Source organism: Myxine glutinosa, chromosome 1 (genome assembly GCF_964187855.1).
Source record: "Myxine glutinosa chromosome 1, kmMyxGlut1.1, whole genome shotgun sequence".
In the NCBI taxonomy this organism is placed as follows: Eukaryota; Metazoa; Chordata; class Myxini; order Myxiniformes; family Myxinidae; genus Myxine; species Myxine glutinosa.
In genome coordinates this window covers 196,652,518-196,671,170 of record NC_136261.1, presented here as the reverse complement: position 1 = coordinate 196,671,170, position 18,653 = coordinate 196,652,518, and the positions used below count along the sequence as shown (strand labels likewise).

Sequence of the window (18,653 nt, the reverse complement as noted above, 5' to 3'; positions counted from 1 at the left end):
GTCGTAAATTCCTGTTGAACTCTCATTAAAAAGCGGAATTAAGTACGCTGTGTGATGATGGAGATCCTTGATGACGAATCAGGAATAGTGAATGAGCAGACAAATATCACGGATGGTACACCAGATAGGGAAAATGTAGATGAAACCCCTTTTGCTCAGGTGCTGTGTAGCGCTGCACAAAGATCCATATGAGCGGGGCCTGGGTGCTGTGTAATTAGTACACAAAGAACCAATTACTAGGGTGCTGAATAAACACAAAGATCCATTTTTGGAGCTGGTTCTCCCGGTGCTGTGATTTATTCAAAGAACCAAATCTTGCAAGAATTAAGATATGATTTGTCGACATTAGAAATACTTTAATATATGTAACGATTTTGTAACGATCATCCTGCAAAAGGTCTGCTCGTTCTTTTTCCTTTGAGTCGTAAATTCCTGTTGAATTCTCATTAAAATGCGGAATTAAGTACGCTGTCTGATGATGGAGATCCTTGATGACGAATCAGGAATAGGGAATGAGCAAACAAATATCACGGATGCTGCGGCTAGAGCAGTGGGAGCGATTTTTGAATTGTTCAATGATTATTCGATATTGTTATGACTTATTGTCAATAGGTATACTAAGTGGCCATGAGGTAGCCTGTTGCTATGTACAGTTTTATTCTATTGTTGATTATACCACATAGCTGTGGTGATAAAGGAAATGTTCGTTTAAATAGATGATTATGATAGGACCATGACTATAAAATCATGATGATTATTATGAATGATATCATAGGGTTCAAATGCAGAATGATTGCATGAACTTGGGAAAGAACTTTCAAGCCCTATGGGATAAATTGGGTATTACAAGCGATGGAGTTTCAAAATTTAGCATGATTGAAGGAATTTGACAGTCCCATTTCAGGAGTTTTACGAAATTTATATTGCCAAGAGATTTTGGGTACTATTAAAAGGAAAATGATGAGATATTTTTCCCAAAGAACTTTAATATCTGCCATCCATTTTGGCTGTCTCACGAATGAAGGATGAGTTGCCTTTAGTGGTTGCAAAGAAAATTTGTGGAGACCAGGCAAAATGGGAAAATATGTCAGATATGACCCTAGGACAGGACGGCGATTCATCAATTGACATGAGGTACGAATCCGAGGTGACGACCGATGAAATTCGATCTCAGTCAATGGATGGACCTGTCCTGACATCATTGGGGAAAGGGCTTATGCAAGGAGTCATTCAAAATGATTAATTTGATTTATTGATGAATATTGATGAATTAATTGAAATTGAATAATTGATTGAATTGTTAATTGATTGAATCTAATTGATTGAATTTAATTGCATAAATTGAACTGAATAAATTGAATTGAATATATTGATTGTTTGATTGATGAAAATGCGGTCTCAAGAAAGAAGCTTTGATATCTTTGCGAGATATTATCAATGTGGAGACAACCTGGGAAAATTGAGCAAGGTGGTGAGTTTATATACAGATATATATGTGCGGTTACCATTGTGTGATTTCCCCGTCAAACAGAGCGGACACCTGAGGATTCACCCACTTCATACTGACCCTCCGGCTCATCTGCAAATACTGATCTGTGAGATTGGATTGTGCAAAAGCCACAGCTGAGGGAGATTCTCTGGAAATCACCGTGCGAACAGGTGGAGAGATCCTTCCTGGAGGTACGAGTGAAGCTTTGGAGGAACCTGGAACAAGCTACAACACATCCAACGCTACTTTGATAAAAGGCAGAATGGGAAATGGAGCCTGCAAGAACACACAAGGACAACCAGAGATTCCACAAAAAGGTACTTGTACACATCATATGTACGACCGTTATGGTGCCGAAGCTATAAGGCAGGTCGAGAATTGGTATTTGTGGACAAAGGGACATGATGAGGAGTTTCCAAGAGATGGTACATTTGAGCGAAGTCGATTGGAAAGATTGGAACAAAGATTGAAAGCCAGGAAGAGACAGAATCTAACGGTAGACTGGCTTGCATTCCATCTTTGGGATGGTGAATCCAGACAACGGGAACAGCAAGAACGGATAACGGAACTAGAACTTAAAATAAAAAGGATACAGGATACAGTGGAGGAGACAAATGCACAACTGCCCTCGAAATTAGGAATGAAAGTCACAGTTGTCCCATCTGATTTCCAGTTGTCTCCCCAAAAAGGACGGTACAGAGAATTTTTTCGTGTTTCAGGAGATAACGAGAGATTGCAGTGGCAACTCAGGGATGTAGAGATGCAGCCCAGCAATACAAGTGCACAGGTGCACAGATCAGACAACGACAGAAACCGGTGTTTCGAGTGTGGAAAGATGGGACATTGGAGAAGAAGATGTCCGTATGTCAACAGGAAGACAAGGTCATGGGGCAAACCAAGATCAAGGGTACCAGTGCTTACCGGTACCTCAGACAATGATTAGGCCTTCATTGCTGCAAATCCCAAATGATGATTGGCCTCAACAGATTCGATTACTGGACAAACATGAATAACTGTCGATGATTCTTGTGTCTGAAAAGTTTTCAGAGCAAGAATGATTCATTTTTTCTTTTTGCTTGTTAAACAAATTAATAATTAATTGATCAAATGCCAAAATTGGATCTTCTATTTTGGGCACAGCAATTTTAAATTTACAAAGTTTGGAACAATTGCGTTGCAATTTTTTTGGCAAACCAAGTGACAAGAGTCACATGATGATCAGGTGGGAATTTCGGACTATTGTTCCGCACGATTGATAGGTCAATGGTCGACTGACATGCAAATGGGTGTGTAGTCAAAATTTGGATAGATTATTGTGAAGGCTGAAAGGGTAATTTCAATGTGACATCATAAGGGTTTTCTAAGAATGGACTTTTGGTTTATTTGTCTATAAGCATTTTGGATTTGACTGACAAATTTTATGAAATTGAAATAAAATTGACACCCATCTGATCTGTAAATAATGGTTCCAACGCAAACAAATATGCATAATGCATGTGTGTGTGTGTTTTTGTGTATCAATCTTACAAGATTGTTGACACCGACAGTGTGCCTGTCTGGAAATGGATAGTTTTATGTGGATGGGATTGGGATATGTGGATGGGATTGAATATCCAGAGAATCCGTAAAATAAAATAGAAATATAATTTGATTATGAACATTATCTCTTTTGTCAAGGGAAATGGAATATAAAAAATTTGATGTGCTGGGTTATGAGCAGCCATTAATTAATAGTAAAATTGTGAGTAATTTTGGGATTCCATTTTTTTGAATTTTTGAATTTTTGAATTTTATCAGCATATAAATTGTGCTGTATGTATGGATGTGTTTTAGGCATAGATGATATGGGAAAATAGTAAAGAAAATTTTGCTGGTTTGAACTATTGTGGGTTTTCAGTTCTGGAGTTTAAACAAAGTCACTGGTTAACAGATGAGAAAGGATAGTAAATAAATTATTCTCTGCTGGGCAAATTAAGTACGATATTACTAAGACTTATGAGAGCTATTGTTCCGCCTTACAGCAGTGGAAAATTATTGGGAAAAAATTAGATCCAACATAATGAATCTATAAAAGAATGTGATAGGGATAATATCCTCAATTTGTACTAATTATTTGATTGTGGGTAAAGGAATTAAGTCATCGTAGTGGATTGTTAACAGCAGCCTGAAAATGTCCTGAGAGTGTGCATCCATGTAATCAGAAATCCCAGATTTGTTTTTTACAAACAACATTTTGGTAGAGGTCTTGTGTGGAACACTTCCTTGGTAGATAAAAAACGGTACTGCATGCTGGCAGCCACTGTTGCGGCCAGTTAGGCCAAACAAATTGAGAGGAAATTGTAGTTAAATACGTAAGTTACACATGGCTATTTGTAAAAAAGGAAATTTGTTGAGATGGGAAACATTTTTTCGAAGGTTTATTAAGGTGTTATAATATGACATGTGGCAAGGCAAACTATTGGATGGGAAAATTAGATCTGGCTATAGAATAAATTTATTGACCCCTTGAAGTTAATTCTTCGAATCATTGTTTCACTGGCATTTTTTGTTCAAATTGGAAATAGTTTGGTAGAGCTTTGGTTAAAACCTTTGGTTGCGGTATCTTGGAACGAAATGACAAACCATAGGAGATTGATAAGAATAGAAAAAAAAAGATGGACCCAAAATAGAAAGTTGGATTCATGCCCCTCATTGCAAACAAGCACATGGGGCTAAGGTGGACGATCCCACAGAAAATGAGGCTGCACCTAGCAGCCCAGCAGAACATTCAGTGGTAGATAAATGATAGTAGTGATTTACAGTCATTTGAATTACATTTTAACACCCCTTGCATTGATAAACATTACATTTTCAACATGTGATATTCCTACTTGGGATAGTGACATTTATTTGCCTACATGACATACAATTACCTGCTAATATTAATACAACATGAGTGAAAAATGTATCACAACTACACTCATGATCAGGGGATTGAGTTCAACCCCGGGAGATAGGGGGATCAGGGTAAGACAAATAATCTGATTATGTTACATATTAAGGGATTTTCTTTATTTACCTTTTAGGAAGCTTGTTAGTTTGGTATATAATGTTAAATGTCATCGACATATAACTATGTCATAGGTATGAATATATACAAGGAGTAGCAGACTTGTTTGTTGGTTTAGTAGTTATATTGGCAATTATTTTAGTGGTGGCTTGCTTGAAAGCCTTAGTGACGGTGTGTTTGAATAAGGTAACCAACAACACGATGATAACACATGAAGTGACAAATGAGGAAAGAAATGTGGAACCAGAAAAGGAAGACTTTTATGGCGACATAAACAGTAGAATTAAGATAATGGCATAACGACAATGTTATGAGTTGTGTCAATTACAATATCAATGAACTCATATCACCACGAGTGACACACTGTTAGGAAAAAAAAAAAAAAAAAAAAAAAAAAAAAGGAAAAGAAAAAGTGGAGAGGAATTATGGTAATACATTATGCTTAATTTGTTGGTTTGGGAAAATTGTTGTTGGGAATTAGGTATTCCCGTTTGTGATTGTAATCATATACAATGCTATTCTTAGTTTAGTAATAAAATACATACCTGATTGAATATTATTTGTGTGACGCATATAAATGAATATAACTTTTTGTGTTAAGGAAAAACAACAAATTGTTGAATGTGAAACTGTCGGAAGATATACATGATTATGCTGATTTCATGGTAAGATGTACCCTATCTGATTCAGTGTGTGTGGAAAGCAGATTCAGATGTGACTGAGCATAAGGATAAGACGAGATCACATTTTGAAGGGAGTGCTAACGGAATTGGGAAGAAGTTCGAGAAAGAAAATTTGTGGCTAAAAAATGAAGTTAATCGTGGCATACACCCTCTTTCTCAAAGAATGATGAAGACATTCTCCCGTGTAACTTGGAGATGAATGCTTACCTTCACCAAGGAAATTTATGTGACCATTTGCCTGGATCACACTGCAACATATGAAAGAAAGGCGATCACTTACTCTTGTTCGAAGACTTCGAACATTCACCACATCAGAAGTTGCAGGACAACGACATTTTACCTGCAACCTCTGTGAAATGCGGGGACATATGTTATTACTTCACCAACGTCCGGGGAACCAGCATGGAGCTGCAAAAAACGGCTGTGCCCTTGTCACAACAGCTGTGCACGATTCTGCTGGTTGCTCCTGGTAAGGACCATGAATGACCTGAACACCATGGTCCCAACATCATTGTGGATGCATCCGGCATCCCTGTTCCACATCTTGCTGGCCAATCAACGTCACACCAATACTTGCTGCCCACTCATAATGAGGGAAGAGGCAAGTCGACTACAACTGGGCGAAGGCCTTGTTCAAGGAATCATTATGGTTCACAGCAAAAAGTGGCAAGAATGCTACATGGAGAGAAGGGTCAGTCTATGACTCCGCAGTGTTACCACAACAGCGAAATCCTACACGAAGTAGTGCAGGAGCTATGAAGACATTAGGAGAAAATGTTTCATACCTGGATTCAAACACAAGTGATCAGCCCTTCCTTTCAAACAAAGTCAACATTTGTGTGGAGGCAAACGTTTTTGTGCCAGATGGTGCAGATGCTTTACAAAACTTGAAAATGAAGTGAAATTGTTGTATCTTGGTGATGGTGAAGTGTTGTTTTGAAAATATATTTGTGATGCAAATGCAATAGATTGAACGATATGGAAGAAGTCAATGACCAACGAAATGTTTTGTGATTCTTGCAGGATGACGGTGTATGCCTAAGGGAATTTGATTACCAAAGTGATTGATTATTTACTTATACTTGTAATGATGTTTACTAGTAGTGATTGATTATTTACTTATACTTGTAATGATGTTTACTAGTAGTGATTGATTGTTTACTTATATTGATGTTTAGATTAATGGTTAATATAAACAAAAACAAAAAGATGAGGGAATTGTGGAAGTGTAACTCAGTGTAACATATTGATTGGCCCTGGTAACTTATTAATTAACCTGGTAACAAAGCAGATACATTTTATGTGTATGAACAATGTAATCTCTTGAAACACCTGGTCAAGGCCCCAGGCTAGAGCACCCCCCCCTGCTGTGATTTCCATTTACACAGCAGGAGGGGAGCGAGCTGATGCCAGGACTCGGTGCGATGCATGACCCCGGGACATTAGCGGAGAGGAGATTAAGTCCAGTTTGGCGATATAACGAGAGCAAACGTTGAGTAAAGTACACTTGTCCTCAGAGGCCCTGCCCGACGGAACGATGGAATGAACGAGTACTTGCTACGTGAAGCGCTGACCGAACGGGAGTGTCGGATGGAGAGAAGGACCAGCGAAAAGAGCTAACCTGATCCATTATATTATGCGGTATCATTTTGGTAATTGGATGAAGTGAATACAGTTTAATAAACGAGACCTTTTGTAACCTGTGTCCGGTCTTTGGAGTCCTGTGAGTCCCCCAGTAAATTCCCTGACACTACCAACTCCAGTGTGCATTCCCATATGCGCTCCACCATTCCAGGTGTGCATCCTTCCATTTCTGGTGTACATCCTCTCTCACCAGCCACAACCAACTCACGCTCCGTGTCACTCTTACTACTTTCACCACCACTCTCGGTCGCGCATTCACCCTCACTCTTGACAGCGCACTCTTTCCTCATGCACCCGTCCGTTACACACCTTTTTTGCGCATCCTTTTGCGCACACTCTCCCGTTACACCCTTCGTAACACTCACCACAGGTGTGCATGCTTCCGTTACATCCCCTGCAACACTCCCCACTTTGCGCTTCCATGTGCCCCCCCCCCCCGCACACGCGCTACGACCAACTCACTCTCGACAGCACACTCACTCCTCGGCGCGCACTTTTTCCTCACACACCCCAGAGTCGGACATTCTCGCACACCTCCTCCTTCACACTCTGCACCTGTCGCACACCTTTCCAGCGGCCTCTCACGAACACCCGGTTCCAAACCAACCCCCAAGCCGACTGAAGCTTCCCTCACACCATATACATTTCCGCGTATATCGCCACTCACCTCGGCACCTCGTCTCCGCACCTCCTTCGCCACCTGCAAACTCTTTATTTGGTTAGCGAGCACACCATCACGATTTGAGCACCGACCTTGCACATATTCCATCCTTTCCTCCTTTATCTCCCTCTTAGTTTCCCTCCGTCTCTTCTTAATTTCACTCACCCCCTCTTCCACACCCTCTAACTTTTGCTTCACCTCTTTTATTTCCCGGTGCGTCTCCTCGATTTCTTCCTCTAATTTTTCCTTTACCGTCTCTATGTGCGTCCTCACCTCCCGGTCCTTCGTCTCCATTGCCTCCGTCACCTCGTCCAACCTCGTTGTCAGTCCCTCACGTACCATCTGACATTCCCTCTTTGTCGCTATCAAGTCATTTTTGAGTTCTTTTTGTGTCGCCTTTAACCCTCCTAGTACCGCAGTGTTCTTTTGTACCTGCTCCACTAATTCCGTCTGTCCCACCATCAGCTGTTCCACCTCCTGCGTCAGGTCCTCTATGCCCCCCTGTAACCTAGCCATCCCATTTATCACCTCTTTCTCCATACGCTTCTCACCTCGCTTTACCTTCTCGCGTACCCCCGAGACCTCCTCGCTTACACCTCGTCTTATTTCCTCCTTCATTTCTCCCATCTCTTTGGTAGATGCCACCCTCATCTGTTCCAACTCATCCCTCTGGGCATCCAATTTGGTTGCTAACCCGATTTTCACCTCCTCTATCTGGTTCCCCATCCGTTTGATTTCCCGGGCGGATTGCTCCCCTATCTCCCGCAATTTGCCTTCCATCCTATCTTCTAGCCCCGTTAACCCATTCTTTACCTCTTTTATCCCGTTGTCTAACCCCTCAATTTTATTGTCTAAACCCTCAAATTTATTGTCCATATTGTTTAACCCGTCTCTTAATTGCTCACTATTCCTTTCCATCATTTGTCCCATTTCTCTGCTTTCCGCTCTTGATTTATCCATCTTTTCATCTATTTCCTTACTTTGCACCACGAAGCATGCCCTGATTTGTGCCATAAAGAGGTCCAATTTCCCCAGTGCCGTGGACTCGGCTGCCGCAGCGCCGCTATTTTGTGCCTCTGCAACCACGGGCGCGGCTAAATTTGGTGCCGCTACAACCACGTGCGCGAGGGCGCCATTTTGCGCGCCTGAAACTCCCTCAACCACATCATCATTTCTCTCCTCCATTTCTTCCCTCTTGTCCTGGGTTACCCCTAACCCCTCTTCTATTTCCCCCACCTGCATCCGATCACCTTGACCAGCCATGGCACGATTTCCAAATTCAAGATTTTTAAATAAAACAAAATTTTTGGGCCACCCGTAATTTTGAGCGCGCTATTCGCACTTTAGGTCCGAATCTCACCCCCAGACACCAATTTTTACGGACCGCGGATAAGGTGTTGATTTGCCGAGCGGATGGCGGCCGCGGCCCGAACTATTAACAATGACTAAGACCCGATTCCTTAAACGTGGGCCAAATCGTGCCACAGGTTTTCAATGGGGAAAAGACAAAGATGACACGGATGCGAAGAAGAGGAAGACGAAGGCAAAAGGTTGGAAATACTACTATTATTTATTTACTATTTACACAATTGAGAGATGCTTTACCCAGAGATGGAGAGTTTGGCTGGGAAATGGAATTATTGAAGGGGGGCTATTCTTAATTGATTCGGTGCAATGGAGTATTAATTAATGGAAGACAAAGCCTTAGCCTAATACACAGAATAAGGAAATAAACTACCAACAAGGAGGAAATCTATGATTGGCTAACGTGATTGTTTATGACCTAATTACGGGATGCACTTTGACCTTTATACACAACTGGAGGAAGGAGGGCGATATTTTTACAACACTTTACACAACAATAAAAAAACACAATTCTCATATCCACAACAATATGTATTTTACAGTGGCCATTTTGAAAATCCAAAATGGCCGCCATACAGGTATCTCTCCAAATGTAAACATTGATTTTTAGTTTCCTTATGCTATAACCTTTCCAAAAATGTATAGGTTTGCTAATCTACCATGATTTTGAACGAAATATAATTTATTGACATAGTGAACCTGACTATGATAAAGGAGGGATGTTTTTGTCTGCACGAGTTACTGTTATAGTTTGTCATACGAGCCCATGGTTGTTTGTCCGTGCTCCATCCTATTTAAATGCTGAGCATCAAGAAAGGAAGCAGCTGTACCAATGTACCATCTTTAAAGACTTCCAAGACCACCGACCTCCCAGACGCAGAACAGACCATGACACCACGTGTAGTTGCTAATTCAACACTGGTGGTCTTCGTTGGATGCACAAAGACAACTAGAACAATCCACATTCATATATTCACCAAAATTGAATGGAATCATCCTTGTCAGACACCCAACCTGTCCACCAAGTTTGGTGTAAATCCGTCCATAACTTTTTGAGATATCCTCCTACGTATCGTTTTTGGCCCTATCTCCCAATGGTGAAGAATCACTTTAAAATTCTAGTAACCGGATCCGAATCCGGATCTTCACCAAAATCAATCATTTCGTCCTTGTAACATACGCTACATCTCTGGCAAATTTCGTCCGAATCCATCCTCAACTTTTTGAGATATCGATTCGATTTTGGTGAAGATCTGAATATAGATTCGGATATGAGAATTATTTAATTATTTTAAGTGATTCTTCACCATTGAGTGATATGGCCAACCAGGCGGAGGTTTGCTCTCAACTGAGTGCCGTTCTAGTTATCATTATGTTATCATTAGTTATCACTAGTTATCATTCGTTTATTTAGTCAGTATAATGTACTTTGTACTTTGTAATGTAACATAGATTTAATTCATCGCCTGCCCCCTTGTGGACTATTGTCAGTATAACATCAGGTCCTGAGCATTTTTTGGATTGATCCAGTTTATCTTTGAAAACAAGGGTTTTTGAATTTTTGAGTATTTGCAGTTTTAACCATCACTGGTGATGCTTGTCCATTCTTTGCCAGGGCAATGTCACTTGAATCCAAGTTGTTCAAGTTTTTTGTGTGTAACAATTCCGATGGGTCGAGCACAAGCACACACAAACGAAAACACCACAAATAAAAACAAAAACATGGAATTGTTTTTATTGTGGATGAAAAGATTAAACGAACACAAGATAACTAACGGGGACAAAGATCATATGAGTTTATAAGATGAGTTGTCCCTTTTTACAGGGAGGAAGCAGTTCCTTTGGCAGGGTTATGCTGAGTGGTTTCCATTACCTTCCCAGCAGTAGTTAGGGCAGGGATTTTGGAATTTGTTCAGGATACCGGTGATGGCTTGCCTACTCTTCGCAATAAGGGCACTGTGGGATTTTTAACTTCCACCATCTAATCCTGGCAGAGTTGGCATCTAGTTCAATGGCCATATCCGAGGGACGGCACACACTGACACATCGTCATGCCTGTGTACAATGAAGAAATGGAAAGCATCTCAAAATGAAAAACCCATCCGCATCCGCTTTGTAGTTGAACTAAACTTGACGAAAACAATAGCGAATTTTTTTTTTTTTGTTTGCGAAATCGAAGATTGTTTAAGTATATTGGTTGGTCTTGTGCGTTATTCTGTCTGTCTGTTTGTTTGTTTGTCTGTATGTCAATGACCTATAGGTCACAATTTTAAACCGATACTTACGAAACTTCACCAAATGGTAGAGTTGATCATAAGGAAGAAAGAAGCCTATTGATTTTGAGGTTAAAAGCTGAAAAGGTGAACATAGGCTAAAGGTCAACAACTTTGGCAAATTCTAAAATCCTTAATTTTCATCTGATTGACTTGAAATCTGAAGAGGATTTGCATATCTAGTCACTAAATTCAAACAACAATTATTTTTGAGGCCAAATTTAACCGAAAGGTCAACATAGGTCAAAGGTGAGGTTTCTAAAATCCTCAATTTTCATCCGATTGACTTGAAATGTGAACAAGATTTGCATATCCGGGCACTGAATTCAACCACCAATTATTTTTGAGGTCAACATAGGCCAAAAGGTCATCATAGGCCAAAGGTCAACAACTTATTTTAGGGATTCCACAAGTATCGTGCTATGCACGACTTATTTCTTGTTTTTTTAAAAATTAATTTGTGTTCTCCATATTATAATAATGGTTTGTTGAAAATTTGCTGACAACAGTGCAAATGGTAAAAAAAGGAAAATGTCCTGGACAGACATACAGTGTTTATCTGTGTCGGTGGACAGGTAGACCAGTGGATGAGCTCAAGAGAACGTTGATTGCGGTATGCTAAGCAATGCATTTTGCGGTATGCTAAGCCATGGGAAGCAAGGGGAAGCCTTCCAGTCCTAATACCTATAATACAAATTTTTCATGTAAAAGGATGTAGGGATGATATGCTAAAAAGTAGTGTCGAGTTTCCGGGGATTAAGATCCTCCAAGGTAATGGGTAGCCAATCGAGCTTATCACTCCGAGGCGTTCAATCCAACTATGGCGTGTTAATACTCGCGGGGGATGATGCAGCGAAGGGTAGTGAAGCTCTTACCTGCACGGATTCCACTGGACGTCTTCGAACCACGCTGATCAACTCAAACCGACACGGAATTAAAATGGAACAATAAAAAGGTTTAATTAAAAAATAAATGTCAGGAAACAAAGGAAATGCACAGTATCCTAAAATTCATAATCGAGGGGCCCTCCATACAGACTCGAATACAACACAAGGGGAAAATAACTGGAAAATAATAAATGTGTTTGTGTGAAGCGTTTGCTCAGTACTCAGCTTTCAGCGGCCCCCTTACACCCTGTCGGTCCTCGAACGGGTCCCCGTGTCCGTGCGCGGGAAACAGGCTCCGGCGTGAAGTCCGGTACTTTGTGCAGTACCGTATATGAAGAAAATGCCGGGACACAGTTCTTTTGTTCCCCGGGCTCTTACGTCATCCGATGCCGTATGCGTGTGCTCCAATCAGCGAGTCCATCTCCTCGCTCTATGGCCATCCTGACCAATCGTTCATCAGACCATGGCCTCATGGCCACTTGCCGGCCTTTGTGGTGTAGCGGCTGATGGCGCCAGCGGTAATTGAATGTCTTGGTTCCGGGTACTATTATTTCGTGTTATTTTTAGGTGTGGAGTGCATGGCGGGTGTGCTGTGTGTCATAACGAACAAAGGAGAAATCACAGAGGCCATTTACATACAGGGGATTTACCTTTAACCCCTACCTAATTAACATAACCCCACCCCTCACCATGGGGATAAAGATACGACCATACACGACATCCGGCCTGACTTATGTAAATCAAGGTGGCTACACGACATACGGAGCACACTACCTATACAATCCGACCTGGCCCTAAGGTATTCCATTGCCTACCCCCTCACAAACGTAACAGTATGTAAATAAGGGGTGGATGGTCACAAGCAGGGCCAGATTTAGGGGCAGGTGACTCAGGTGACCACCTGGGGCAAGGGATCGGGGGGGGGCGGGGAGGGGAGTCAGGGCAAGCTTGGGGTGTGCCTGTTACCAAGCTATAACAAGGAAATTTGACTCAGGAGGGGGCCATTCAGCCCATCATGCCTGTGACACACAAACACCAGATTTAATAAATCTGTCAAGCTGATGACTTAATTTCATTTCAGGTTCAGATCTACCAATCAGCAGGGTGTTAAAAAAAAAATAGGGGCAATACTCCTGGGCGCTCACCTGGTAGGCTAAGGTATTTTAAACACTATCACGGCATTTTAAACCAATTTCAACGGTTGCTAGGAGACAGGGAAGCATGTAGAATCATACTAACGTAATCATATGACTTAAACAAACAAAACAATACCTGCTTTGGCGGCAACCCCTCCCCTCCCACCCCCTACCCAACCCCCTCCCCCCCGAAGAAACCTCAGACCCAGATTTTTCTAATGCCATGAACCAACTTTGGTACATCACGGATGACGAAGGTTGTGGCCAAGTTTCATTGAAATTGTGTGTGTAGTTTCAGAGGAAAAAGCAAAATTCCTATTTTGGGTTGGGGGGAGGGGGAGGGTCAAACCTGGACCCACTTTGACTGCTGGTAAACCCCCTCAGATCCCGATATTGTTCTGGATGATGGGACTAAGAGAGCCTGTGCTGTCGGATGGGAGGGTTTGAGCTTTGGCAGACCCGGTGGGAGGGGGGCCAGAGGTTTGGTGGACTAGGGGAGACATGTATATTACACGATATTGTGTACACACGTGACATATTACACATATTTTATATAGACACACACACACACACACCACACACACACACACACACACACACACACACAGTGAAGTACAAATTTAGAAAGGGAAAGGAAGGGGGAGGGATACAAATAGCCTTAAAGAAGGGGATGGGATTAGTATTTTTTGTCTTACATATTTATATTGCGCACACACACACACACACACACACACACACACACACACACACACACACACACACACACACACACACACACACACACACACACACACACACACACACACACACACACACACACACACACACACACACACACACACACATACACACACACACACACACACATGCACACGGACATGGAAACACACAGGGTGGGTGGTGAGAATATGTGGGGGAGGGCTGTGAGGTATTAGGAGGGAGTGGGTGGGATCTGGGTGAATCTGGAGGGGGATGGTGAGGGGAGGGGGGAAAGGCAGTGGGGGTAGAAACTGGAGTGGGGGTGATACCTGGTCACCCCGGTGAACCTGAGTTTGGGTGTGCGGTTTGGAATGGAACGGGGTTGTGATGGGAGTGGGGTGTTGGGGTGGGGGAAAGTCAAAGTGCAAAACCATTCTGGAGGAATGGTCACACTTGATGTCAATTGAGATTCCCGTGGGTCAGATGGTGTGGCCTGTGAATCAGAACACACACACACACACACACACACACACACACACACACACACACACACACACACACACACACACACACACACACACACACACACACACACACACACACACACCTGGGCAATGGGTAATACTAGTTGTCACAGCATGTATCTTCACATCAGTCAGCCAACCCTCAGGTATGGAGAGGCTACAGTGCAGAGGAGAGGGAAATTCTGCCATTATTACTTTCATGATAAATAGATGGTATGGTGTTTTAACGACAGGTTTTCAGGACCCTCCCCTTCCCCAACCCACCTCCCTATCCTGCCTCCTCCGACCCTTTGGTTACCACCCCCCCCCCCCCCCCCACCCACCTCCCTATCCTGCCTCCTCCGACCCTTTGGTTACCACCCCCCCCCCCCCCCACCCCTGCCAACCCCTCTCCACCACTCTCCCCTCTACCTTCCCCCCTTCCTCTCCCCTTACCTTTCCCCCTATCCTCCTCTCCATACCCATCCCCTATCCTCCCTCTCTCTTCTCCACTCACCCCCCTATCCTCTCTCTCCCCAAACCTTCCTCCCTCCTCCCTCTTTCTTCTCCACTCGCCCCCCTATCCACCCTCTCCCCTTACCTTCCCCCCTGCCTCTCCTTCCCCTCCTATCCTCCATCTCCCTGTTCCCGATCCACCCTCCCTTTCCTTCTCCTCGCCCCTCCCCGATATCTCCCCTCTCCTGTAGCGATCGACCCCACTCTTATTCCCAGGACAAAGCGACTCCACGCTACTCCCTCTTTCTTCTCCACTCAACCCCCTACGCGGGGTACTTTTGCTAATGCCAAATAAAGTTGACAGAATAAGATTGTAGAATCATGAAAGTAGCTCATTGTGTGTATATATATATATATATATATATATATATATATATATATATATATATATATATATATATATATATAAGACCTAAAAATTTATATTCTACGATTGTGATAATCAAAAAACCTAATATCGTAATCATGAGCCTGTGATAACCTCGTTTTCTGCTATTTTGTTAGATACCACCTATCTCCAACACATACACCGCCCCAAACATGCAAATTCCCAAAGTACACGTCTTTGTTTTTAAATATCAAAACAAATCAAACTTTCCTTTCTTTATTAAACTTTTCCCAATGAGTTTTCACATAGCTCCCAGTCGCAGTCAGGCTTTTCTTATTTATTTTTATTCTTGTTTTAATTTAGTTCCGTAAATGAAAGTCATTCTCTCGGGGAATTCGAAGGAACACACATCAATTGCTCACCTGGATGACGTATGTAGGAAGGAAGTAATGAATGAAACTTTTTTTTTTTTTACCCGCCTCGCCCAAGTGTGGCAACCACCTTGTACGAGAAGGAAAATCTCCACAATGAATCTTTTTATCGTCCTTTTCATTGGTTTACATCTTCATGGTAAGTTTTCATCACATCGCTGATACAAACCTTACCTGCTTACCTGCACACACCTTACCTGTTTTATACAAAGTGACAACAAAGTGAACGCTCACACTCACCAAGTAATGTACTCTTTAGTCTTACCAACGACTCGTTCGAAATAAGTACTTTAATTTGACGCTTTGTGCAGTACCGTATATGCTCACTCAAGGTGGTTCCGAATGTCGTGTTTACCTCCTGCAGTTAAAGTTATTGAGATGTTCGGCACACCTTCGACTTGGAGGTAATACATGTACACATCGAATAGCGAAGGAATATCGCATATGGTCAGGAATGTCCAGGGAATAAAACTAACAATGACCTTGATGAAGACCGCTCGGTGGTTGAAACGTCGGACTGAGACCTTAGGCAGTTAAGACCGAAAAATAGGGCGTATCGTTCACTTTTTCAGGAAAGCACAAAATTTGGCACAGATGTAGTATGGACCTATACAATTGTTTTCCTGAGGGGCGCCCAAAAATTCAGAACCCCTAGTGGCCGCCATATTGAATTTCAACATGACTGCCCTCTGTGACCTATTTCCCTCAATAACTTCTATACTATGAGCGATAACACCACAGTTCCATTGTCTTACCCCATGTTTTCATGGTCTCTGAATCCAATGGGATCAATTGCATAAAGATTGGCATCCATCATCTTTAATTTCAAGATGGCTGCCATGGTGTTTCCATTTTCCTTAAATCTCATAGTATTTCAGGTAAAATTTCAATTCCAAGTGATACACATTGTTTTATTGGTCTCTGATAACAATAGAATGGTATTAATTAATCAAAGTTACACACAGTTGCAGTTTTAACTTAAAATATTGTGGGCACTTGAAAGGTGGAGGCTCTCGCACAGACGCGTAGTACTACAAGCACTGTCCATCACAGTCACACAGTGATGTGCAGGGCAGATTTGCCCTGGAGCATTTACAGTTGCCTTTACAGGCCGACTTACAATGGTAGCTTGTAAGCTCTGAACATGCCTCCTGTATCAGTGGTATTGTGGTCCAAATTGGTGTCCAGGAAGTTCCTGTTTTCATCCAGCCCCAATCAGCTGGTGATGGAAGTTCTGGGTAGGGCACAAGTGCCTGACTCCATACGTGTCCAGCCTGAAAACATGCACGTTTTAGGTGTTGTTCGAAGGTGTCTGCTGTTGGGGGAATGTGATCAATTGTTCTTGCCTTCTTCGTGAACAAGTGTCGGCACATGTCATTCACTGTCTTTATCTCGGTAGTCCGGTCATAGAGGATGGCAACATATCTTTCTATGCTCTGTAGTTCCATAGTAATAGCGTCCACAGATGGCCTATAAGCGAGAGCATGAAAGGTCTGCGTGATGCTGGGGTATGCCTCCCAAGCCTGCCAGGCTGTCCTTTTCCCAATTTGGGCAAAAAATGACACTGTGTCACAGCCAGTGAAGGCATGAAATAATGGCAAAGACTCGGACTTCCTGCGGCCAAGGCCGGTGGCAATTTTATGGATGGCAAGGTAGCGGTAGCTTTTACCAGTGCCAATGGCAATCCAGAGTTCCTCCACACCGTGTGACTGGTAGGTAAAGTAGTGTGCTATTGCCAAGACCACAATATCAGAATCTACAGTTCGAATCGATACCCGTTTTCTCCCCTTTTTCACGGCATCCAGGACATGTAAAAGGACTCTTGTATCCGCTTCTTCTTGTGTACATGGGCTCAGGTTCTTGATGTCGGCATCTGGTTGCGATGTTAGCACGCTGTCACCAATAGTTGCATAGATCTCCTTTCCTTTCAAACCATCCACCACCATATGCGATAAGAATCTGAACAACTCCTCCTTGTTTTCATCATTCCACAAGAAACTTTTCCGGTTCCCTGGTATCTTCGTTGCAGGTAGAATGCGATGGCGTGATCCGGACCCCCTCTCGACGTGTGGCAGATTTTAGGCTGTCTGGATGATAGGTGTCCCATACAATGTCTACATGGCTGGTGTCTCGCAGTTGACCTTCAAAGTATGGGATGAAAATGTTCTGGCCATATTCATAGAAGTTTTTTGCTGAGTCCCCTGGCAGAAGGTGGACAACTGCCGCCCCATCAAAGACCTTTGCCTCCACCTGTGGACCCACATGGACAGCAGGGGAAACTTTCTCCAACGATTGTAAGAGGTCCGATTTAGCGCCCTGCCGCATTTTGCCATTGTTGGTGATCGCTGGAGGAAACGCCTGGTTCTCATGGCAGAAGAAGTTGTCCAAGTCTTCTTCTTGCCGCTGACTCACAATGTACAATCGTGAAAACAGATGGCAGTCATTCTTGAGTTCTGCTATCATTCCCTTCACCTTTGATTTACCAACTTGCTTTGGACTATTGAAAAGTGGAAGCTTATTCCGAGAGATTACATCATCTATAGCTTTCTCCTGCTTCTCCAGACGCTCTTCTATGAATGTTTGGTACTGTGTTTTACCAATCTTTTTAACGTGCATGACAGTCTCTCCAATGCTGGATGGCATTATTTCCTTCGATTCAAGTGATAGAAGATCATTGCTGTCATCTTCGAACGGGTTGCCCATCTCCTCAATGGTTGAAACAAGGGAGTGCACATCTTTGGCAAATGCTTGTTGTATACTACCAGTTTGTTCATGGTGTAGGTCCCTTTGCTCCTTCGGCTTCAAGTACAACTCTTCAAACTCTTCGATCATTTGAGCTACCTCAGGGCCCGCTGTCATCCACCTCCTCAGTGCAGCAGGGTTTTCAGTCAGGCCGACCGCTCCACCGTCTCCTTTCACGAGTACATTCAATTGTTCGTGAGCCTGATCGAGGCCTATTGATGAGAATTTCCGTCCAGTCTTGTTGGCA

The 18,653-nt window shown here is 42.7% G+C and overlaps 1 protein-coding gene across 2 annotated transcripts in view; it reads left to right on the top strand.

Moving 5' to 3' along the window:
* The first annotated feature begins 15,618 nt into the window (after positions 1-15,618).
* The window catches only part of LOC137432771 (V-set and immunoglobulin domain-containing protein 2), a 34,169-nt gene continuing 31,134 nt past the window's right edge, over positions 15,619-18,653 (top strand). Inside the window, exon 1 of one of the 2 annotated variants that reach the window (XM_068124970.2) lies at positions 15,619-15,803. In XM_068124970.2, the coding sequence (XP_067981071.2) occupies positions 15,683-15,803 (121 nt within the window). In that variant the 5' untranslated portion in view covers positions 15,619-15,682. The remainder of the gene's footprint in view (positions 15,804-18,653) is intronic. The other variant, XM_068124977.2, reaches the window with a different exon arrangement.